General features: G+C 46.9%; 3 protein-coding genes across 10 annotated transcripts in view; 1 reads left to right on the plus strand and 2 right to left on the minus strand.

Moving 5' to 3' along the window:
* ARMC8 (armadillo repeat containing 8) overlaps positions 1-6751 on the minus strand; it is a 60490-nt gene extending 53739 nt beyond the window's left edge. For 3 of the 7 annotated variants that reach the window (XM_030280409.4, XM_030280406.4, XM_030280405.4), the window contains exons 1-2: positions 6576-6751; positions 4613-4689 (exon numbers count right to left, since the gene is read on the minus strand). In XM_030280409.4, coding sequence (XP_030136269.1) covers positions 4613-4689; positions 6576-6620 — 122 coding nt within the window. In that variant the 5' untranslated portion in view covers positions 6621-6751. Of the gene's footprint in view, positions 1-3457; positions 3531-4612; positions 4690-6575 lie in introns of those variants that run through there. The other 4 variants (XM_030280407.4, XM_072933532.1, XM_072933533.1 and 1 more) reach the window with 4 other exon arrangements.
* Positions 6752-8179: 1428 nt separating this feature from the next.
* On the minus strand, positions 8180-15734 carry DBR1 (debranching RNA lariats 1). Its single transcript, XM_012575493.5, has 8 exons — positions 15472-15734; positions 15265-15389; positions 15087-15167; positions 13987-14072; positions 13376-13600; positions 12502-12582; positions 11193-11338; positions 8180-10694 (listed from the first exon to the last, which is right to left on the minus strand). Exons 1-8 carry the CDS (start codon positions 15666-15668, stop codon positions 10019-10021), a joined length of 1617 nt encoding a protein of 538 aa, XP_012430947.5. The 5' UTR covers positions 15669-15734; the 3' UTR covers positions 8180-10018.
* Positions 15735-18205: 2471 nt separating this feature from the next.
* PPP2R3A (protein phosphatase 2 regulatory subunit B''alpha) overlaps positions 18206-24506 on the plus strand; it is a 54355-nt gene continuing 48054 nt past the window's right edge. Inside the window, exon 1 of one of the 2 annotated variants that reach the window (XM_072933190.1) lies at positions 18206-18377. The gene's annotated coding sequence lies outside the window, so the exon portion shown is untranslated. Of the gene's footprint in view, positions 18378-20216; positions 20361-24506 lie in introns of those variants that run through there. The other variant, XM_030280161.4, reaches the window with a different exon arrangement.

Genomic DNA, 24506 nt, shown 5'->3' on the forward strand with positions numbered 1-24506 from the left:
GAAGTTTAGCCCACCTCTAAATATTACACCAGGAGTTACAATACACAACAATTTACTTGCAAAAAAAAAAAAATATTCTGCATATGTACCTTTTGCTACACTATAAAAAAAATGCAAAAGTGAAAGTATCTTTTCTATGTGACAGGAACACACTTGCATTGAAGTGCATCTCCCTCTCTTCCCTCTGTCTACACCATCCTTCCACCTGACTACAAAAACCACTGCACTGAAAGCCCCCCTTCACAGAGTACTACTTAATTCTCAGATGTTTAAGCCTTTCAGTTCCTCCTTTCCCTCCAAAAAGCTTTCCTTCACAGCTCACCTCTTGAAAGGGAAAAACCAACAAGTATAGGAATGCTCCCAGCACCACCTAAACCTGCTCCAATTTCTGTCAGATCCTGCAGCTTCCCGGCTCCAAGCCACAAAGAGCCCATCCTGCAGTTCACAAAGCACCAACAAGAGACTCAGGAGCCTCTTCCCTCAAGATATGAATGACTCTGCATAAAAACAATGCTTCAAAAAATTACATCACTTGTTGTTACCCACTAACACCTCCAAGTTTCATGCAGGATATGCATTTACTAAAGTGTACTGCTCGGGAGACAACAGAATTGCCCCAAATGTACAGGGACAAACTATGACAGGAACAACCCTCTAAGGACTGCTCTATTTCCACATGGCCAAGGGAATATGCACAAAACCAAAAAAGCTCCTGCAGAAAACTGAGGTTCAGAAGTGCCCACTGAGACTGAAAATCTGAAGCAGCTGTTCGGGATGCAAAATGTGGAAACAAGTGCTGTGCATCACTCAGTGTTACAGAAGTGTAACAGACAAGAACAAGAAGCAAAAGTAGCCCCTTCACAACTGTCTGAAGGGGTGTAACTGTTGCTCCACTAGAACTAAGATGGGAATTTACTCTCTTCCCACTTCATGAAGTTGCCTCTCATATTTCACAGAGTTTTTGTGGTGACCAAGTGTGAACATTGCACTGATGATCCCTCCAACAGTCATAGTATTACACAGCCATCTAAACCTGTGCCTGGAACATTTATTATAGACCCAAACTACAAAAATGAAGTAGTTGGATGCAAAACACACACTGTGTGAGGACCATGTGCCATTTCTATAAGATGTTTCTTTCACTGTACTGAGAAATAAAATGCTCACACAAGGTTGGAAAATGCTGATCTACTAATTCCTGCTGGCCATAAAGGACAGGAACAGCAGTAGCACAGGAATTCTCAGTGCAACACAAAGATGGTAATTTACAAGTCCTGAAGGATGACACCCTCTGACTGCTGAGGAATAGCCTCATGAGAAACAGCTGGGACCTTGAGTAAGCCAGGCTTGTCAGAAACCCAGCCTTGAGGTGTGATTACAGATTTCTCCATAAAATGACAGATTGCCACTTTGAAGGCACCAGGCTAAATGTAACCATAATAAGATGTCTCTCAAAGAAGCCCGTGACCAGCAAAAAAGTTAGAGGATAAAACCAGGTATCAGTCTTGCATCTGAACAATACAGTCCTGAGCTTAATAGCAGGTGAAAAAGAAAATGACAGTCTAAGGATCACAACCCAGAAATGCTTTAAAAAAAATAAATAAATACTGCAAAGCACAAGACCATGCTGCAGGAACAATCTTGGGACAAATGAAGCTCTCATAAAAGCACAGAAATTTACAGAACCACTTCCATTCCTCTGCCAATAACAGCAAAACATTGAAGAGAACCTCAGAGAGACCACAGCATTTAATGCACTGCAGTATCTGTGTGAGGCAATGTATGCACTACCAACAAGCTGCACTCAAGAGCTGCACACCTGACATCAGTGCTGACCTTGCAGAATGCACTCTGAGCACACTGGAGAAACCTGAGCTATACAACAGCAAGAGGAAAGGGTCACAGGAGCACCTAAGGAGACACAAAGCAAACCTGTAAAGATCTCTCAAGCATAAGCATGGCCACAATTTAGAGTCCATGAAAGGAACTACTATATTAACCTTACTCATCTACAAAGACAGTAAGTAGAAGGTAAATACACACACTGCCACAGATGTGGGTATGGAGATGGGCTCTGAACACCTGAGTGCACTACCAGGTACAGTAAAAAAGGCAGTAGTCATCTCAACTTCTCAAATCCTGAACAGAAATTCAGGATTTCGGGGCAGGTACAACTCTCCCCTTCCTACCCACTATCCATACCCAGATGAGCAGGACAAAAATTATGTGAAGAGAAGTTCTGCAGGAAACTTAGCATTTTGAAATAAGATCAATAGATCCACATGCAGCAGTAATGGACAACAAGGAAATGGTTTCTGTTTTCCCAGTAGAAGGAAAAGAAAAAAGCTCTTAACCAGGTAGAGAGCTTTATAGTCTCTATGAAGAAAACTGAACACCACCTCTATGAAAATTCATGGGAAAGCAGGGAAAAAAAAGGAGATTTTAATCATTTAAATGTTTTCAGGATATGTAATTAAAGCTTTCTCAAGTTACAAGATTAAAACTGGACTGGCATGATTTTCAAGTTCAAGAAGCATTTAGGCACATTCTACCTTTATCAAAGTTCATTCAGAAGTTGGGTTTCATTAAAATTACAAGGATGCAATGAAAAAAGCCCCAAGCCCAAGTTATTCATTCAAGCATACAAAAAACCAGGACTATCATAACTGAAGACAATTGGCAGAAACAAAGCCTCTTACAACAGCCCATTTTCTGATCCTTGATATTCATACAGTTCCATCAATCAAAATAAAAATCTAGGTCATCAGTATTTCCAGCCAGGATGCAGGGAAAAAACAGCACATCTTAGGAAACAAAGATCTTCTACAAAGGATGCAGCATATCTGGTAAAGCTTCTGACAGGCCCTTCTGGAAAAACTTTAATCCTTTCCTACTCCACCCCAAATACCAGATCATTCCAACTTCAACATCTCTGCGTATACCCTGAAATCAAAGAAAGAAGGACAAAGCAGTATTTTTCTGCCCAAAAAGAATCCTGGTCTGACAGGAATTTTTAATATATACACTACTCTAAATTCCATCTTTTGTATAAATTTTTGGTTTCTTTCATATTCGTATTCTATCTTTTATATAATTTTTTTTTTAAAATTGGACTATCAAACACCCACCTACCAATATTTCAAAATCAAATCTGCCACAAAGGACTGGCTCAGAGTCAGTAAAGATACTCTCACAATTGAGATTGCAGCCAGAGCATCACAAATACAGTTTTACCATCCAAATCTGCCCTGTGAGAGATTCTGTGAAATAAATTGGTATTTTCTTGTCTCTAAATACAAGAAAAGAATCTCAGCATAGAATCCACTGACACCCACGGACAAGATGAAGAATTTCAGATGCTACCCAAGACAAAGATACTGCCTAAAACTCCTGTTTCTGGGAGATCAGTTATACTGCAAAAGATGAATAACATATCAAAAGATAGGGAAGGGATTACCAAGGGTTGCGGGCCCCAGTCCTTTGAAAAGGAAGGAGAGCAGGGATGGAACACCAGCCATGGCTCAGAGCATCTGCCAGGGAGAAAAGAGGGGCTAAGTCACCCCACTGGGACTGGGTGAGACACATCCTTCCCCAGGACCATCCCACCACCCTTATGAGGAGGGGACCACAAAGGCCAAGGGGTGGAAGCAAAACCAGACTCCCCTTGAGCAGAGTTAAGAACCTGCACATAGTTACAGCAGGGTATCTAAAGTTCTTATACAGCTATGGGGGTATTCCAACCAAGAAAACTTCCAGGACACTTTTACCTAGACTGGGTTCTTCATGTATTTTAAAGGGACACTGACATGTTGCCCCTGGACATTTGGAATAAGATGCCCTGGTCGTGCTAAGCAACACAGCCAACATTCTTGTTCCTCTGATTTCTCCTGGTGTTTTATCAGACAGCCATAGCCAGCAAGCTACTGGTAAGCCCAGAAAGGTCTGGTTTCACCACCGAAGTCAGTCCTGGGCAAGGTCTCATTTCCCACTTTGCTGGAAAAGTGATTCTAGTGGAAAGCTCATGGCCTAAGAACAGCAAGGGAACATCCAGAGCTTTGCAGCAGTTTCACTCCTGCTCCTTGACTCACTCTCTCAGTTCCTACCCTGAGAAGTACTGAAATATAACTTGCATCCAAATTCAGTTCCATGGAAGCATTCTCTTGCAGCTTGCAGTTCCCATGGGGAGACAGAAGCCAAGCACTAAAAAAGTCAAAGCCAACATGCAGGCATGGCAACAGGGGAAAGAGTAAGAGGCAGGTACACTGACTTGGCAGGGCAGCAAGAAAAAAGAGTCTCAACAGACCTGGAAGAGGAGCAAAACATGGCCAAAAGGCAGAAATAAATCTGAAAAAAATTTCAGTGCTCACAGAATGTTTACCCTCATTTCTGGCAACTGGGAGGCAGTGTTATGAACCATATGCACTACAGCGTGAGAGACTATATCAATACTATCTCTATATCAATACTGACATATTTATATTAAGATTTGCCAGCTACATTTCTCAAAAAAAACCATAGGAAGAGCTCCTTGCCCTTGACCTGTCACTCTAGTGGGATCAAGTACACCTGGCCTATGCATAACCAAGAGCCCAAGAGTGTTTCAATGACTTACATGACACCTTGCAGGACTTTTTGGGGATCGAGATCAAACAATCTATCGACATAGTGGCGGCTACTGGCTGTGACCTCCTGCAGAGAGAGAGCAAACAATTGCAATAGTTTATATCAATCCATACAATGGCTTATGCAGCAGCAAGTGTACAAAACTTCCCACGCAAGAGGCAGGGAACCTGCAGAATTAAATTTAAATGTGCAGTGTGTTACCGTTGGGTAACATGACACAAACACAACCCTGTGTTCAAATGTAATCTAGAGAAGATGAGGTGCTTAATGTAGATAACAACATGGTAAGTGCCAAAGCAAGTTAGCAGAGAGCTATTTATGAACTACAATAATTAGCACTACCTTGAATCACAATTTTATTATGTTTAATTACAATATAGAATAAAAATTAATTCCTGGAATAAAAAGTTTCAAAGAGCAGTTAATGTTGCTCAAGAACAATACCCACAAATAAGCTCTCCAAAAGAAGGAAGCTCATAATAAGACATTTTTCTGTAACTTACTTTGTCACAACATATCTACATTTCAGATCCTGTGCCACAGACCTTCAATGAGACAGCAGCACAGTACTCCCCACAACATTCTCACAGTGCTGAACAAGACAAAGAGAATTCCCTTCTCGGCAACAGGACCATGCTTGTAAGCTCCACACTTATGCACCACTGATTAGTTATTCCTTTTGAGAAGATCCAAAGTTGGAGATGGCAAGCATTCCAAAATACAAGGGTGGGAAAGGGGAAGGGAATTTTCCCTACAGGTTCTCAGGAACACTTGCCAGGATGTGTTGCCATTATCTCACTTTTTTTTTTTTTCTTTTTGCCAGCTCTCTTTTCATTAAGCTTTGCCCATTTTTTCCTTATGAGTTTTCCTTGAGAAAAACTCTAAGAGTTGAAAACTCTTCTTTGCTTTAGCAAGTATCTGCTATGGGGTTGAATCTACTCCTGCTTTCCCACCCCGATGTCAAAAGGCACCAGCAGCTCCTTGCCTGTGGTCTCACATCACAGAGAAGAATCATCTAGAGGCAGCAGGGCTCCTTTGTCTCCAGGAACACTATTAAATTATGCCACATAAGTTCTACAGATACACTTCCACCATGTAACCAAAGAAAGTATTTTTGAGAATAGCAATAGACTTCTAGCTATCTGACCTACGTATTTACATGTAAAACTCTTCTAGACTTCAGAGAACCCGTAGCTTTCTGTTTCTAAAATATGCTGGCTTCCACCCCATCAGCTACGAAGTTTGCAACATGTAGAAGTGTATTCATATGCAGGCAGTCCCCCTCCCCACCAAAAAAAAAAAAAAAAAAAAAAAAAAAAAAGAATTTACCAGATCTCTTAACCAACACGAGTTTTTCAGGAAACAGAAGGAAAAGCGCCAACCCTCTGCTCCTGCGGCAGCGCCCGGGCTGCACCTTTTGCACCGCTACTCCCGGCCCCGTGCGCTGCAGCAGGACCGCTGTGCGCCCTGGGCCGTCCCCCGGGAAGGGAGGGTGGCTGTCACAGGCTTCCCCTGCACGGCGGCTCCTCCCTGCCGCAGGAGCCAGGACGCCGCGAGGAGAGAGCCCCGGCACCGGCACAGCCCCGACCCGAGCGCACCCGGGAGCCCTGCCCCACTCCGCAGCCCCCCGAGGGGCAGCGCCGGCAGCGCCGGGCCCTCCGCGTGCCGAGCAGCGGCTCCCGGGGCCGGCGAGCCCGAGCCGGCAGCAGCGAACGACACGTCCAGAGCGCCGGTGCCTCCGCAGCCACGGAACGGGCTCCTCGTAGGGGGAAAACCAGCGCCGGGACAAGTTGCGGCGCGGGTGACAGAGGGAAGGAGAGCGGCCCCGCCGCCCTCATCGCCGCCCGCACCGCCCCCGCTCCCGGCGCAGCCCCAGGGCCGCTCCCGGCGCCGCCGGACAGCGGGGCCCAGCGGGGGCCAAGGTCAGGCGGGGCCCGGCGCGCGGCACTCACCGAGAGGACGCTCATGCGGAGCGGCGCCTCCAGCACACACGCCATCTTGGCGGAGCGCTCCGGCACCGGCGGCGCCTCAGGCCGGCGGGCGCGGGCTCATGGCGGGCGCGCGGCGGGCGGGGGCCGGGGGTAGCGGGGCGGGCCCAGCGAACCGGCCGGCGCCGAACCCCCGCTGCCGCCCCACCGCGCCTGCGCCGCCGCGCGCCGCCCTCGTGCGGAACGGCGTCCGCCGTGCGCACGCGCGGTGCCGGGCGCGGCCTTCCTGGGACGCGGAGAGTGACGGCCCGAGCCGAGCCCGAGCCGAGCCGAGCCGAGACGGACTCGAGCCCAGCCCGAGCCGAGCCCAGCCCGAGCCGAGACGGACTCGAGCCCAGCCCGAGCCGAGCCCGGCCCGAGCGGATCCGAACCGAAGCCGCAAAGATCCCGAACCGAAACGAGCCCGAGCCTGCCGAGCCTTTGAGCCCGAACCGAAACGAGCCCGAGCCCGCCCCTTCCTCCAAGCCTCACTGCACAGATGCGCTTTGGGTTCCTTTCGTTTGTCACTGCTTTTGTTACCCAGCATTGATTTGTTTGGTTTTGCATTTTTCACAGAAAACATCCCGAACAACCCAGGACTTCACTAAGATGTGCTACAGAGTCTGTAAGATCTGCTAATTTTTTATTAGCCTCACTGTATTACACAGCCTGAGGCATGGGCACACTGACTCTACCCACCCTGAAGTCAGAACTAAATGGGAGGATGGTAAAACCAGAAAAAGATAGCACAAACATCACAGCTCGAGTTCATACCTCTCAATCCCTACCCAGGAAAACAGGCATTTGGCAGCTGCTAGAGACTGCACAGGATAACGGGAGTACAATAAACATACCTTAGGATGCAGTCACGAGGTGACTTTAATAGGTTTAATTTAAAAATACTCCATTATGAAACAAGGCTATACCTCTTTGCTGTTTTTCTCTGAGCAGACTAATGACATGCTGTGAAAAAAATCTTTGTGCTGGCTTGGGATGAAACAGGCGAACGCTTTTCTCAAGCATTAATAACAGCAAAACCAGTTTCAGACTGAGTACACTCAATGAAAACACTGCAATACAAGGGTTGGACAGAGAAACATTTTCTAGAGGTTTCTCATCAAAATTTCAGAAGTTTTCACAGAGACTCTAAATCTTCTTTTTAAAGAGGACTGGAGATTCTGGGTCTTAAAAGCCATTTAAACTTGTCAGCATTCCCTAGAGTTTTCCTTTTTGAAGTATCTGGCCTTTACTGGAGAAGCTCAGCACTTCTAGTGAATCCTCCATGCAGCAGAGAATCCTGCCAACCTGGAAAATCCATAATGGATGAAAGCAAGGTAGGGGAGGACACTTTGCAAAATGCAAAGAGGGTGTAAACAACTGCAGGAAAGGGCACAGCAATTCTAGAGGTCAGACATGATTCACACTGAAAAAACCATTTATGTTCAGTGTTTACCAGCTGCAATCTGCTCAATGGATGCTGAAATACTTTATAAAAAAATCTTTAAAGGTTCAAAAATCAGTATTGTGTCTTGCCTAAGTGTCCTGCCTTCTAGAAACACATTTATCAGAAGAGGTGTGAGGAGGCATGGGACAATATAGGACAGAAGTTTATTTTAAAAACAAAAGGAATCAGACTGAAAAGTCTGTATCATGCAAGATACATCTTCTATTCCTGCGCAGAGACCCTGAGAACTCAATGCCATGCTTAGGCTCCTTGGGAGGCTTTTCAAATCCGTAACAGAATTTATATTTAAAATACTTTATTTCCATTATAGTGTTCAAATCATGAGGCATAACTAGGATTTTACCACTGCAGACCCAGGACCCTTAAAGAAATCCATCTGCTTCAATAACTTACCTGACAGTTCACAGCTATTTTACATACCCTAACTGTCACACCCGGGTTACTCCCAGTTTCTTCTCATACCTCAGCACAGCTCTTTGGTGGCTGTTCTGACAGATGAGCTGTTAATTCAACTGTTGAGAGCATTAATTACGCCCTTTTCTAGCCCTTGAATACTTAACATGTTTAGTTTTTGTTGTGAACTGCTTGACAGGAGAGGAAGCAAGATGAACCCCAGATCATGGAAATTTTTAATTACAGAATTCCTGACCCTGATACACAATTCATACTCATATGCATTTCACTCACTGCTCCCTGTCCAGTTCCCTGTTCCTGTCAGGATGATTTCTTCTTCTCAGTTCGGGTGCCTTGGAGGAGGAAAAGGACAGGAGCTACTTCTGCTCTTGGGGCAGCACAGCCGTGAGGAATTCCATTTAAGAATTCCATCCTTCAGGAAGGCTAATGAGTCTAATGGCATATGCTTGAAAACATTGCCATTGTCATGAATTAACTCAGTTTTATCCCCATCGCCTCTTAGGCCAAAGGAGTGCCATTTACTAATAATTCAGGAAAAAAAAAAAAAAAAAGAGGGTGTCTATTCTGGCAGCTCCTGTTCTCCCTCAGTTGAAGATTACAAAGGTGCTTTGGAAGATTCCAAATCCAGTTTTAAGAGTTCAGCAAGTTACAGCTACTGAAATGATAAGTGAAAAGTGACCCTAATGATAATGGGAGGTGTTACTGTCTAAGACAACTTACACTCCCACCACCTTGTATGAACACAAAACACAGCCCTAATTAGTCAGAGTTGAGACAATGGTGGTGTCCACATTTAGGAAGCTGTCCTTCCTAACTACTTCCATTTTAAGACATTGTTCTCAAATTTTAAGAAACAGAACGAAAACGAGTTTTAAGAACAGAGATGCACCCTTCCATGGTCCCCATAAAACCGTAATTCTCCAAATCAAGACTTGGTTTGCTATCAGAACTGTAATTAAAAGCCAATCCTGGACAAGACATATTGTTTTGTTTATGACCAAGGCATTTTTCTGTGGCATTACTATTACCAGAAACAAAAATCTTCATTCTTCTATTGCTGTTTTGTTATCATGGGAATTCTATTTTCAAATTTCATTCATAGGGTTATTGTGTATGCTGCTTTGTATTAATAGTTCAGTATAAAACAAGATAAAAGCAATAAAATAAAATCATTCAGTCTTGTAAATCAGACATCCTCTCGCTTGGACTGAAGCTATAGTTTAAGAGTCCTTGTTAAACAAGCATGGTGAGTTTAGTTCAGCCGAAGATATGGAGTATACACCATACACCAAGAACTGAAGCAAAATCAAGGATATACGAGCTTTACATTCTTTGTGAAAGTACTTTGTTGGAAAAGTCTCAGCTTCTTTCTATGATGTCTATTCTGTGTAAGTCACCTTCCCTGTGAGAAGTACATCCAGCCTCTGAATTTAGGAAAGTAACACGACTAAGATCATGTGACATTAAAAGCACTCGTAATCCAGTACAATTCTCACCACCTTTCCACAGAAAGGCTGGGAGAGAATTTAGTTACACACCCTGTGAAGTATTAATCTGTTTTATCTTCATCCTCTGCAGCATAGATAGCTTGGTTCCTTCTCTTGATTTTTTTAACACCACTGTTCCCGTTCTCATCGCCACCAATGCGCTTTAATGACCTCTCAGTGGAGCTCTTTTCCTCCCCCTGCTTGCTCCCACCAGACTTTTCCAGTTCCTCGTTGTTGGAGTCCATGGCATCATCAGACGACACCGCCATGGAGTCTGGCATGATCCGGATGTCAGAGAAGCTGGTAGAGAACTCAGGAGGGTGATCAGGGGAGGGATCTACAGAACATGTACTCAAGTCTTCATCGCCACCTTCTTCATCCAGCATTATTTCATCTGGATTAAAGGATGAGAGGCCAGAATTATCTGTAGTGTATTCACTGGGTTCCTCTGCTGACCCAGTACTGTCCATCTCCTCTTCCTCCTCCTCTTCACATTCACCTCGTCCTGAGCTCTCTTCTTTAGCCTGCTGGATCCTGTCATTGATGTCAGTGAGGCCAAACTGGGCACAGAACTCAGTGGTCTGTGGATTGATGGTATGAACTGGCTCCATGTTTTTTTGGGGCTTGCTGGGATCGTAGCAAGCAGCTGTCAATGTGAAGTTGCAAGGAATTTTGAGGTCATGGTTCAGCTCTTCTAGCACCTCTTTAATGGCTTCTTCTGTCACACTGTAATCCCACCTAAACAAGTGCATAAAGTTTAAACAAGTGTAGCAAGTCAAAAGGTACTGCTTGTTCCCACCACACAGTGCAACCTTCAAAGATGGATTATAAATTCTTTTACCACGGACACTTTATTCCACAAGTGCTTTTTCAGGAAGGTTTTCATTTTCTTTTGGTCAGTACTGAGACACCCTTCTCCCCACCAAGGATTAGTGTATTATGCCAACCCATGTCCATAACCCAGCCTGATTTTCAGCCTCATGGTATAGTTTTATCCTTCAAATGCTGTTTATCTAAGTTTGCAAAACAAAATTAACTTCCCAGGTAGAAGAGTAAAGAAGTTGTATGCTTTAGACCACATCATTTATCAACATCCCCTTTTCTTTCCAAGGCATTTAGGAAGTCCTACAGGCATTACAGGCTGCAGAACAGAAACACAACTCCAATATAACTTTACTTTCAGTCCAGAAAAAACAATCAAACTACACTTTCATCTCTGTTTTGCAGACAACTTACTTGGCATGGAGACCGTTGTTTTCAGGCATATTCCAGGAGCTCTGGGTCACATTAACAAGACTGTTGGTGGCCTTGAGGATTGCAATCCACTCGGCATCATACTCCAGCGAGTCACCTGCATTGGGATCATGCTCCACGTCTATTATCTACTTACAAACACACAGAAAACATATGAAGTGAGTTATTTCTCTTGACACCAGAATCTGATTAAAGTTTCACTGTACAGAGTTTTAATGAAGTTTAAAGTACATTGAGCTAGTGGGCTCAACCAAACAAATCCTCTCAAGCCAGCCTCCCATGAAGGGCTAACAAAGGACAATCAATAACAGTAAAAAAGGCATTTCTAAATTTCAACTTAGAGCAATTAAAAAGCAGAACACACTCTCTCCCTTACTGCCAGCAATTGGACAGTGATGGAACTTAGAATTTGCCTGCTTCTAAATTCCTGCAGCCTTCTGTTGGAGGGCAGGATTTTTTTCCTTTTTTTTTTTTTTTTTTTCAGTTTATCTTCAGGAATTTTTCTCCCATTTGTTGCCTAAGAGACCAGAATAACAGATACTTAAGACAAAAAAGATGTGGCCAAGACAAGGGAGGATATGTAGTTTGCTACATCTCTTAGGTGGGGGGGTTTCTCTTAGGAAAGGCAGAGATACTGCCGGTTTTTGGCTAGGGGTGAGGAGCTGGGGTCGGCCCTTGCTCACTCTCAGGATCAGAGGTGCAGAGGTGAGACAGTTGTGGTCTTGGAGCCAGGCTGCTGCTGCAGGGAGAATTCGCTGCCACTGCGGAGCTCTGTCCTTCACTGCTTCTCCTTACTGTGGGTGAGCTCAGCTCAGCAGAGCGGCCGTGGGACTGGGACCTTGTAAACACCCGATCTCCCTGGGAAGGACCCCCACAATCTATTTAGGGCTTCAGGGGAAAACTCCTCACTCCAAGGGAGCATCTTCCAGCTGCTTTCAGGAGCCCGGCTGCCACTGCACAGCCCTGGCCATTTTCTGCCACTGCATTTGAAAAACACGCTGTCAGCAGCCCACTCTCACAATAATTTATTTTAGACTCATCCATTGGAGTCAGGTACTTGTTCTAAGCTGGATGGAAATGGTAGGACTAAGGAAACACTGCACCTACACAACATGGTCTGCCTAGTTCAGGACAAAATCCTACGAAGACTATTCCATACACCCAGCATTCCTAGTTTCTTTAAAATTCCTCCACTTATCATCACTATTCTTCATCTTATACCTAAGAATAGCACTAGCAGTTCAAACAAATGAAATACTTAAAGTGAAAACCTTCTACAAATGTTCATCACCTGCAGGAAGTCTCTGTGTGGCAAGCACTTATCCAGAGCCAGAAACTTGGTTGCTTTTGGTAACTCTTCTTTGGAGTTTGTCTAGGAAGCAAATGGTGTTAACACTTATGTGAAATTTGACCATTCTAAACAAGCTGTTTAAAGGGTTAATTTATACAGAAAAATACTTTTTGAAATAGAAAGTTAGCAGGGACAAAGAGAATGACAAACTTCACTGGGAGTCTAAACAGAAGCAGGATGCAGATATTAGCAAGATAAAGCAAGAGCTACATTTCAGCACTAACCAAGGCAGCTGAGCACATACAGCCTTGGAGAAGAAAAATTGAAACTTAATTGGAAACAGACTTGTCGAGTCTACAAGGTCTGGAGTTACATTTTTATAGATAAATAACTTGCAAATAGGACTGGCACCACTTCAGAAATAACTGTTTCAGCTACAGACTGGTTTTTGGCTTAAACCTGGGCTATCAGACCTGCAAAGCTGTACTACAGGGATCTTCCCACGGTCAGCTAACCATCCTCTTCAGTCACTCCATTACCACCTTTTTTGAAGTTGCCTCCTTTTTCTCACCTATTGTGAAGTTACCTACTTCTCCAACAGAGCAGAAGAGTGCTTTTCTATACAGTTAAATTAACGAATTTCAAGAACAATAGCTATTTCATGCTGTTCCTGAAGAAGATTAGGGATTTACACCCTTCACTTATAACATCTCTTTAATTTACATAAAACAATAGTCCTAATACCACTTAATCTTTCATGGTTTAACTGACCTTTAAGAACAAAAACCACTGAATTGCTTTTCTGGACCTGATTACCTGAATGAGAATTCTAAAGTGTGCTTGGGACACAAACATTCGTTTTGTCTCCCTTTACCTCGTGTTGCATGAAAGCTGCAAATTTAACGTGGAGATGTGCTGAGAACCAGTAAGTGGGTTTCAGGTGCTGCAGAAGCTCTGAAGCAGCAGGGCTTCCCAATGTGTTGCTCTCCACTTCTTGACGGAAGAAGGATTTCATTTTGAGGAGCTGTTTCTTGTTTCCATAGTGATAGATGCTCCTTGGCCAGTCATGTGACATAAATATATCGATGGGACGTTTTAGCTGTCAGGCCAAAAAGCACATGGCATAAATACAACATATTTACAAAGGGGTTTAGAGATTACTTGAGGCAGCCAGCTGTGCTTTATACTGCCTTATAAAAGAGTTCATATCATCACCATAAGTCAGGCACTCAGAGGAAATCATAGAGAGCAAGTCCTCTGCCTACAGTCAAAGGTATCTTCTTCCCCAGGAATCTTTTAAAAGCTTTATTTAAAAGGGATAATGGCTCAGCACAATATTCCTCCTCAAAGGACACACCCCTCAGATGTCTGATCAACCTGTTAAAGCATGTTCAATATTCAGCATATGTGATCAGAGTAGCTTTAACTTCCTATTTCCAAATTAATGAAAATTACCCTTGTTTAAAAAATGGGCTTTTCACTGACCTGTTTGAGTTTGAAGACTTCAATATTCCTCACATGGTAAGCACTTCTGATGGTCTGCTGGTTGTATGGTGGGCACTCAAAGTGGCCTGAAATGTTGGAAACAAGAATAGTTGCCTGAATCACTAGTTCCCTCCGACACAGCAGCTTTTTTTGGGTCACACAGGCACCTAGAGTAACCCCAAATACAAGACTGTGATTTTTCATGATTGTTCAGAGTGCTGCCACCCACCATGAAACTACAGTTTAACAGGTTCAGCAGCAGCCTAAACATCCCAGTCACTGTCCAGAGGCACCACAGGCTCCGGAAGCATGAATATGTATCCTGACAAAGGGATGAGTTTCCAACTTTGCCTTAGGACAAAACACAAGAATGCCTAGCATAGCTCCTACATACTCTACAGAATTGACAGAAAAATTGCTGTTTTAGTTATTGCCTAAAGAATCTCATCTCATCTCCCTCATGCAATATTTAGGCATATAAAGTGCCCCCTTGATGACAGCAAATTGAATTAGCATTGGCAAGCATTACACAGAACCAAATGTTCTAGAAAACTGATTCAGTACTTTGCAAAGCTTCTCTGAAGCTATTTGTTAGTAAAGACAGCACAGTACAGTAAGCACAGAGACTACTCTTTCAAGTGCTGAGATCAGAAAGAAGAATCTTCTACTCACTGATATGGGGTATCATCTGTGACACCCTTCCCAGGAAGAACTCTTGAATACACACCCGCATAACTAGGAGGAACAAGATGTACTGGCCCTAAACTTCAGGGCAGGACAATACACTTATATAGTGTCACCGTTATAAACTGACTGTTTCACTCAAGGAAAATCAGTGTTGCACTGCACACTGAAAGGACACTGCCATGGAAAAATCAACACTATTCCACAACACGCCAAAGGCACCTTGCTTCCTGCTGTGGTCGCCGGGCAGCTACAGACTCATCTACCAACTCCAGAAAAATCCGTGTATTGAACCAAGGGCCGTTTCCAGGCTAAGAGACGTTTCGGGGCTGAGCACAGCCAGACCCTCACACCAGGCTGCGACCCTGGCTCTCCCCTCTCGGCTGCCCGCCCCGCCGGTCCCGCTGCCCCGGTACCTTTCCGGTAGTCGTGAGACTTGAAGATGCCCGAGATGCCGCCGATCCTCACGCCGCGGAACCGCACCACGCCCGCGTAACCTGCGGGACAGGGGAGGGCGGTCACGGAGGGGCCGGGCAGGGCAGGGGTTGTGGGGGAACTCGCCGGGGGACCAGGACTGGAGCGGAGGGACCTTACCCAAGTAATAGATGTTGGGCGCGACCCACCCGCCGTAGGGCAGCTCCTGCAGGTGGTTGGAAGCCTCGTGGTTGCCGCCGATGAACACGGTGAGCACCGGGGCTTTCTTCTCGCCCGAGTAGTACCTGCGGAGACACGGCAGCTGCTGGACCCGGCCAAGCCCGCGTGGGTCCGGTCGGGGGCCGGGGCCGGGCCGGCGGCGCTCACCGGTAAAAGGTCTGCATGTGCCGGTACTTGGCCGGCACGGCCATGCACCGCAGGTCCGCCTCGTTGCGCACGGCCTGGAAGTCCCCGCAGCAGAGCAGCAGGTCGGGCCGCACGTTGTGGCGGCGCTGAAGCAGCTCCAGCGTCTCGTACATCTTGTCCAGGGCACCGTGGCAGCACCCGGCCACCGCCACCTTCATCGCCGCCGCTGCACTGAGCGGCCGCCGCGCGCGCCTTTCGCGTCACCGCCGCGCGAGCCGCGCGTCACCGCCGCGCGCTTCTCTGCCGCGCCTGCGCCGTGTGGGAGACACGGCTCGGGGGTCACGGGCTGCGGGGACACCGCGGGCCAGGGGCGGGAACCTGGGCCTGCCCCCTCATCACCGCTGCCCACGGGCTGCCGAGAGCCCTGCCCCGCGGGACCCTGCCCCGAGGGACCCTGCCCCGCGGGAGCCTGCCCCCTGACCTCCGGTGGTCCCCTCCCGCCCTACCCGAGAAGGGAGGTCGGACCCGGTGACATCGGATGATGCTTCCAGCCTTGCCCGTTCTTTACAGAGAGGGTGGCCAGGCATCGGAATGGGCTGCCCGGGGCGAGTTCAGAGCAGAGAACGGAGCTGGGAAAGGGTCACCAGTCTGAGAGGAGGAGCTGGGGGGGCTCAACCTGAAGAAAAGGAGGCTCAGGGGGGCCCTTTCTGCTCTCCACAACTCCCTGTTGACAGGAGAGTGCAGCCAGGGGGAGGTCGGGCTCTGGTCCCAGGGAACAGGGACAGGACAGGAGGACATGGCCTCAAGCTGCACCAGGAGAGGTTTAGGTTGGACATCAGGAGGAATTCCTTCATGTAAACGGTGATTAGACACTGGAAATTGTTGGAAAATGGGCTGCCGAGGGAGGCGGTGAAGTCCCCATCCCTGGAGGTGTTTACGGAAAGACTGCACGTGGCACTCAGTGCCCTGGTCTGCTTGTATAGTCGGGGGTCGCCACAGGTTGAGCTCGATGATCTCAGGAGGTCTTTTCCAGCCTTAGTGACTGACTCCGTGATTCTGTAGCTGGCCAGTGGGACCTTCACTCTGGGCAGTAACACTGGCACAGCGATGAGCAGCACGGTCTGTAACTATCAGGAAGGCTCGTCACACGCACAGAATGGGGTTGTACAGCGGGGCCGGAGCTCCTGCGGGGGTACCCGGGCTGCACTGGGAAGGCTGCACAGGGAGGGCTGCACTGGGAGGGCTGCACTGGGAGGGCTGCACAGGGAAGGCTGCACTGTCAGGCTGTCCGGCTCCCCCGGCACCACAGCACCCGCCGAGCACTGCCCGCACCTCCTCGGCCAGCCCAGTGGGGAGCAGCACAAGCTGTACTTATCCCTCACGCGTGGCTCACAGACCACAAAGTGATGGAGCGGCACGAGCAGTGGCTGTGCACGCTTCCACCTGGCGTTTAAGCGGATAAAACACCGAGTCGGGGCCAGTTCAGCCTCAGGCAGGCGTGTTTTTAGCATAGACAAAGCTCTGGCTTCTGTAACTTTGTAGCACACAGGGGCAGGAAGAGTCAGTGACATCACCAGGGCAAGCGCTTATGAGGTGGGGTGAGAAATCGGGGCTCTCCCCTTTTCCTCACGGACTGACAGGCTCCTCTTTGGAGAGGAGAGCACTGATTTCCTGCTTTGGAAGGGCAGTGGATTGGATTGTAGGGTGGCTTTGCATTGTCACGTAGTAAAACTGCTCCAGACTTTTTCCACTTCAAGACTGGTTTGAAGGTTTTTTTAAGTCTTTGATTGAACCAAATTGCAAGGACATAGTTAAGCATTAACTTCCTACTACTTCCCCCTGTAATCATGGAACCAAGTGGACATTCCTGTTCCCCCGTGGTAGCAAGAATTACATAATGGCCTCTCTTTTGATACTAAGAAAATATGAGTGTTGTCTCCTACATTTCATAATTTCACAGTGTTACATTACTCTGTGTACTTTGGGGCTCGTCCAAACCTAACTGAAGTGAAGGGGGAAATTCCTCTGGCTTCCAAACCCCACAAGTCTCCAAGGGAAAAGCACACATGGGAGCGCTTCGGGTGCACTTGGCTCTTTCACTAACTTTGCTTAGACCTACCTGGAGTAGTGCGAGAACTCATCAGTCCAGCACCTCTCCTGGAAAAGCTTTCCAACTCTCTGTGGGAGAACAACAACCTCTTGTGTTTGCCATCTCTCAGACTTCCAGAAAGGAAGGGGGTGAGAGACGAGAAAGGTCCATGAATCTCTGGAAAATACCACCTTAACCAGAGTACACCATCTCAAGGGCCTTCCTGAGATACCTGCCTACCCAAATTCATCCCCAGACAGGCAAGGTAAACTGATACTCTAATTGTATTTCCTGAGTGTGTTGGCTCGGGCTCATGTCTTATACTCCATGTGCCACTAATCCCAAGTGAACTGGTGCACAATAGAGTCTATAAAGTTGGGCTTCTTTTATGTCATAGTATTTTCTGTCACAGTATTTTAGTATTTTAGTACTTGTACACTACTCATGATGCATCTCAATATCTGTAATTAAACTCAGTGTTCACTGAGTAAAACTGTTCTGACCTTTCCAGAGCACAAAGGGGATCAGCCATGCTGCTGTTTACAGGGTAAGTGGCAGCAAGTTAATGCTTAACTATGTTATTGTAATTTCGTTCAGTCCTTCAAGACTGTTTGAAAACCCATGTGACTGAAGCACAGTTCTCTTCCAGCACATGGATGACCATGCTTGGTCTTGGACTGGATTTTGCAGCCACAGTCTCTTGCCCCAGTTGCCCATGCATGTGTCTTATGCCTGAATGTTCAGTCCTGCAGCAGAGGACCAAGTGCACATCTGTCCTGCATGAATGGCCAGGGAACTGTGAGGCCAAGGAGGGAAAAGTCCCAACAAGCAAGCTCAGGTCAGTAGATTGTTTGGGTTGCCCTTTTGGATCTTGCCTGCCTGCACTGAGCAGTAAAAAAAATTTTTTTTTCCTGAGCTGACTGTGGTAGCTTAGTACCATGAAAGTAGTTTTTCTCTGCAGAGAAATTAAGAATAAAAGGCATTTGAAGGGGCTGTAGATGAAAAGACTTGCTTCTCTCATCTCTGAGAATGGAATGAGAAGAGCTTTTGAAGACTTTTCTGTCAAGTGCTTCCTAGTGTTTTTAGAGTATACTAATAGGTTTCTAGCATGATTTCCATATTACTAAAATGAAGAGGAACAGCAAAAGGGAGGCATCTCTCTGACTTTTGAGGAGGGACAGCATGGCTGAGAAGGGAGGTACAGGAGAAATGCTGGGAGACAGTGTTTGTGAAGGAGAGGGAGATACACTGGTGTGCAAAAGACAAATCTGATGTGTTCAGCTGAGATTTGGAGCTGCCCCTATAAGCTGTGAGAGCATGTGAGATGGCAGGTTGGCTTGTCTGTGCAGCTGAAGGGAGGGGCTGCTTCAACCAGACAAGACTAAAGCTCCCTTAGGTAAAGGCCCCACAGCTGGCCTGAATATCACATGGCTTACCTGCAGCTGTGTACAGGTGTCTTTGGGCATCTCCTCCCCTAGATCGTGTCTGATGATTGCAACATGATCTGCAGTGCAGCAACACAGCTGCCATTGCAGGGCCTGTTCTGGGCTGTGGTGCTGCAGCTGCCTCCCTGTTCCAGCTGCACCAACACTGCTCTTTCCCTCTTAATTTGTACCTTTTGCCAGAGGACGCTGCTTTGCTGGGGGGCATTACTGATAGCCTCCAGCCAATGAGGGCTGGAAGCTGTCTGGAGGAAGAGATGAAGCAACACTCAGTAAATTTACAGATGGCACCAGGCTGGTTGGGAGTGTTGATCTGCTCAAGGGCAGGACGGCTCTGCAGAGAGACCTGGACAGACTCAATCAAAGGGTTGAGGACAGCAACATGCGGTTCAGTAAGGTCAAGTGCCACATCCTGCACTTGGGTCATGACAACCTCCTGCAGCTGCAGCCTGGGGCAGGGGTGGCTGGAGAGCTGCTCAGTAGGGAGGGACTCTTGGGGGCTTGTCGACAGCAACTGGATATGAGCCAGCAGTGTAGCCAAGAAGGCCAGTGGCATCCTGGCCTGTATCAAGGGCATTGTAACCAGTAGGACCAAGGAAGTCATTCCTCCCCTGTACTCAGCATTGCTGATGCTGCACTGCATTCAGTTCTGGGCTCTTCTCCTCTAAAAGGACATTGAGGGGCTGTAGCATATCCAGAGAAGGGCAACAGGGCTTGGGAAGGGTCTAGAAAACATGCCCCATGAGGAACACCTGAGGGAGCTGGGTTTGTTTAGCTTTGAGAAGGCTCAGGGGGGACCTCCTCGCTCTGCACAACTCCCTGACAGGAGGCTGTAGTGAGGTGGGGCCGGTCTCTGCCATGGCTGCAGTGAGACGACAGGAGGAAATGGCCCCAAGGCAAGACAGGGGAGATTCAGATTAGCTATTAGAAAAAAAAAATTCACTGTTTGAGCGGACAGGCATTGGATTAGGTTGCCAGGTAGGTGACGGAGTCATGGTCCGTGGAGGTGTTCAGGAGGCGTCTGGATCTGGCGCTGGCTGATGTGGTTTAGTGGTTACAGTGGCAGTGCTGTCCATATGGTCGGACTGGATGATCTTGGAGGTCTCTTTCAACCTTGACGATCCCACGATTCTGTGAGGGCGTTGGTGCCGCTCCTGAGGGAAAAACAAAACCCGCCGTCCGCAGCCGCAAGAGCCGCAGGCGGGGCCGAGGGCGGCCCGGGGGCTCTCTGAGGCGGGCCCGTCCCCGCCCCCGGCCCGCGGCCCGCGGCGCTGGGCGGGCCCGGCCGTGCGGAAGGGGCGGCCGGGGCGGGCGGCGGAGCGCGCCCGGCGGCGGGAGCGGCGCTGGCCATGGGACGGGACGGGGCGCTGCCCCGGCGGGTACGTGCGGGGAGCGGCGGGGCCCGGGCCCGGGCTCGCCCTGTCTGGGGCAGTGGGTCGGTCCCGCGGGGCCCGGGGCTGTGTCTGCGGATGAGGAGCCGGCGCGGGGGTCCCGGTGTAGGCGCTGGCGCGGTCCGGGAGGGTCTGGCGGAGTGTGCTGAGGGCGGTGGGGGCCGGCAGTGCCGGCGTCCGCGGGAGGCGATGCTCACCCCGCGCGCGTTGGAGCACCGGGGCTCCGTGGTGTCCCGGCTCGGGGCTGTGAGCTGTCCCCTGGGGCTTCGGCGTAGCAGGTTCTGAGCACAGCGCGTCCCCAGCCCGGGCTGGCCCGGAGCTGTTGGCTGTTAACTCCGCTGAGGGGTCCTCAGGCTGTTCTTTTTCTGTGACCACTTGCCCTAGTACACTGGGTAGCTGGACCTTCCATTATCTTCTCTGCAGCTGTGAATGAATACGTGGTCGTAAAAGCAGGATTCAGGTTTTTTTCCCCCCGATGTATTTCTTCGTAAGCGAGAAAGGGAACGGCTTTGGCTACCAGACTTCTTGGTTCACGGGCAGATGAATTCGAGATTAAGCTGAGCATAAACTTGTGAAACTGAGTTTGAATAACGAGTGGAGTGATTTATGAAGGAGGTGTTCCTGCCGGAGTAATTCTCTCTGCGGGTCATCAGACTGCGCTGGTCTCAAGTAATGTAAATATTTTTAAGCCTGGGACTAATTATATTAACTCTCTTTTTCCTGCTGAAGAAGGAAACCCTGGGAGGTGTGCTGCTGTATTCTCCAGTCTTTGCAGAAATGCAGGCTGGGGAAGGATTCCAGAGGCAGGTAGTCCCCCAAGCTTTTTGCTGTTGAAGTGCTGCCTGCAAGGCAGGGCATTTTTTTCTTGGTGATGGTCTCATGGCTTTAGCTCATATGTGATGCCTGTTTCAGGCAATAACTCTTCCAAGAATTCAATAACCATTTCTTTAAGTCACCTTCTCTCTTGATTTTTTTCTTGTCAATCTCTCAAACTTGGCAGGTCTGCTCTCTCAGGTTGTGTAGGGGGAGGTTATTTTAGTGAGAACTTTGAAGAGATTGTCAGTACTGTTTGATTTTATTATGTAAAATTATGTGTTTAATGTCTGCTGGATTTTGAGAAACTGAAGCATGAGATAGTGGTGGGTTGTTTGGGTTTTTTCCTAGTATTTATATATCTGGAAAGGGTAACACTGTGTATCAGTTGCAACTGATTTATATTTGCCTGAAAATGAAAGAGAAAAGTTGAAGTTCCCTGGTGGCACATGGCCCGTTTCCATTACCTAGACCTTTGCAACCACGGCCTCATCATATTATATTGTAGTTGTAGTTTACACAGAGGTGCAATGTTAAAGGTAGCTGTGGGCAAAGCTCCTCAAATTACAACTGACTGATGTGTGACGGCCAAACACTGCAGAGATTTTCTGGTAAAGCATCTATTTCATTTCCTTCAGCTGCAACCTGTGGAGCAGGTGATGAATAATGTGGCTCAGGCAGTTCAGAAAGCTCTGTGGTGGAGCCCTGCGGTCTGACACTCATTGCTGGTAGCCCTGGAGGTATAAATATGATGCTGCATGGTGGAATTTGTTTTCCCTTTTTTTTCCATGGGTGGGGTGAGTGTTGGCTGGTGGTTTTTTGTTTTTAGTAAGGACCGTTCTCCATAGAGAACATCTCTGCCCTTGAATTACACAGAAAACCTGACTTGAAGTAACTCTGAAGCTGGCATGTCCTGATGCAGGGCAGAGCTTGCTTTGCCTTAGTTGTGTAAATGTTTTCCAATACTGATTTGACTTAAATGACTGCATGTTCCTCTTCCCTGTAAGACCAGGCTTTCTCCTGTTACATTGAATTTTTCTGAAGGTTCAGTTAGAGCTTAGATCCTGTGCTCCAATTCTATCAGAAATGGGAGCAGCAAAGTAGAGCTACAGGAGGAGGACGGGAACTTTCTCATCCATAATTAACATAGCTGAGTGCTGTCATAAAGAACTGTTTTTATATTTGTTATGGGAAAAGATTCTTCCAGCAGAATTCACTGTTGTATTTTCTCTGTTGCTTATGTCCCTGAGTCTAGTTTGTGGAAATTCTGAGCTAGGACTGCTGGGGCAGTTGTGACTAAGCAGGTGCTTTTCTTTGACCAAATGAAACACTCCCTAATGTCACATAATTTGAGAAATCAGAGCTTGAGCACCAGAAACAGATGTATTCTCTTTGCAGGGTAAAATGAGGATAATACTGTAAAATATTCTCAATGTTGGTAATTAACCATGTTAACAATTAATCAGTGTTTGATTAACATGCAAATACTCTGCTGATGGAGAAATGAGTAATTCTGACTGCAGGATAATGTCTGGGTAGGGTGCGGGAGGCAATACCCGAGGTCATACATGTAAAACACAAGCTAGTTAAAAATTACTTCATTTTAATGAATATGCAGCTTCACAAATGTGAACATGGCTGTCCACTTAAAGTGGGGTAATCTTTGCATTTATCTGGTTTTGTTTGGTTTTTTCCTGTGTGTATTGCTTTTGTTTTTAATCTGCTTCTATTTAAATACACAGGGAAAAGAGAGAATTTAATGGAAATTCTCTTTGCTTCATTGTTGTTTTGTAAATCTCCCTGGGTTAATAAAGACACAGGAGAAATTATTTCCTCAATCTTACTGGGATGTCAGGTTTAAACACTTTTAGTTTTTCTTGGTAGAGGACGGGGGACAGAAAAGTTATGCTCCCTTAAACTGTGCCTTGGTTTGAGCACACTGCTCTGTGCCTCTGGGGTGGCTTATCGAAAGCACAGGCACAAAAATCTGTAGCAGTGCCAGACTTGTTGAATGCCAGGACATGCTGCACCTTTTGGTGTAATTTGTTGGATTTCGACAGCTGCTGCTGTTCCCAGTGCGAGATGGAGGCTGGCAGGAATGGGCTTGTGCAAGGTATGGCGGGTGGGAATGACAGCTCCGGGCTCCTGGGACTGTGCCTCAGAGGAGGGGCTGGGAATGCAGCACAGAGCTGGAGCTTTTCTGTCTCACTGTGCTTGTTGATGACCCATGGAATAGCTACAGCAGTACTCCAGCTGGGGCCAGATATGGGCTGGGAACTGAGGCTGCCCTGGAGAAATGGGCTATCACCTTAGACAAAGAGAATTTTAGCTAAATTTTGAATGCTTGAGGGTTTAAGTGACTCCAATATGATACATGTAAGACCTGAAGAAGTTGGTTATGTCAAGCAATGAGAAATGCATGAGCTCTGAATACATGGGCAATAAATGAAAACAATTGTTTTAGTTGTTATCAAATTAAAAGTGTATTTATTCTGCAGACCACTAGCAGATGGCTACTCTGCTACAGGAGAAATTTAACTTCAAAGTAAGTTTCCAAAAATAGTTTCAGGGAGTTTGTTAATTGTAATCTCAGCGTCAGCAGAAGTTAATGACCAAGGGAATGCTATCTTGGACACAAATCTTCCTTTGTTATTTTAACACTTAAAATCACTTTAATTCGTGTAAAGTGAATGGATACTCTTAATACTGAACTAACATTCCAGGAACAATAAATTTATCTTGCTAATATGAAATTATCTCTTTCCATATACGGTTATAAACAGCCAGGAGACACATTACTTAATCAAGCAGGCTTTCTGACCTCTGCCCTGAGCCTTGCTAATTATGTGCTTTTGAAGCTTGTCCACCTCCAGTGTTTTACTGGTTGGTCACCTTATTCTGTCAGTGTGTCAGAGCTCAGGTATTAATTTTTCTTTTTCTTGTGCCTTGCTAAATTTCAGCATGTTTGTGAATGTATTTGGGTCCTGCTAAGTGAGCAATACTGGTGGGTCTACACAGACGTGAGGCTGGAACAATAAATAGTTGGCAAAGTGTTTATGTGTAACGGGTTGGCGTTACGTGGAAAAATCGCGTGAGCTTTTACTCTCTTGCTCTCTCATCTGTCTAACTGGAAGCCAGTCTCATGGGGCACAAATTCCTGTCTGGTCAGTTTTAGTTCCAAGACTGTGCAAATGGAAAGTTGAAGAAAGGTATTTCAGAAAAGCTGAAAAGGGTGACATCTTTCCTGGTACTGTTAACTCTTCTCCTTCCCAGCTGACATCCCAGTGACAAGCTTTGCACGGCCCGTGCACTGGTGCTCCC

The sequence above is a fragment of the Taeniopygia guttata genome, chromosome 9 (assembly GCF_048771995.1).
Source record: "Taeniopygia guttata chromosome 9, bTaeGut7.mat, whole genome shotgun sequence".
In the NCBI taxonomy this organism is placed as follows: Eukaryota; Metazoa; Chordata; class Aves; order Passeriformes; family Estrildidae; genus Taeniopygia; species Taeniopygia guttata.

Coding starts and splice junctions, on each gene's coding strand:
- DBR1 (XM_012575493.5), bottom strand. CDS start 15,668: ATGAAGGTGGCGGTGGCCGGGTGCTGCCACGGTGCCCTGGACAAGATG. Junction 14,073..15,086: donor GTCTCACGACTACCGGAAAG/GTACCGGGGCAG, acceptor CCAACATTTCAG/GCCACTTTGAGTGCCCACCA. Junction 12,583..13,375: donor CAGCTTTCATGCAACACGAG/GTAAAGGGAGAC, acceptor TTTGCTTCCTAG/ACAAACTCCAAAGAAGAGTT.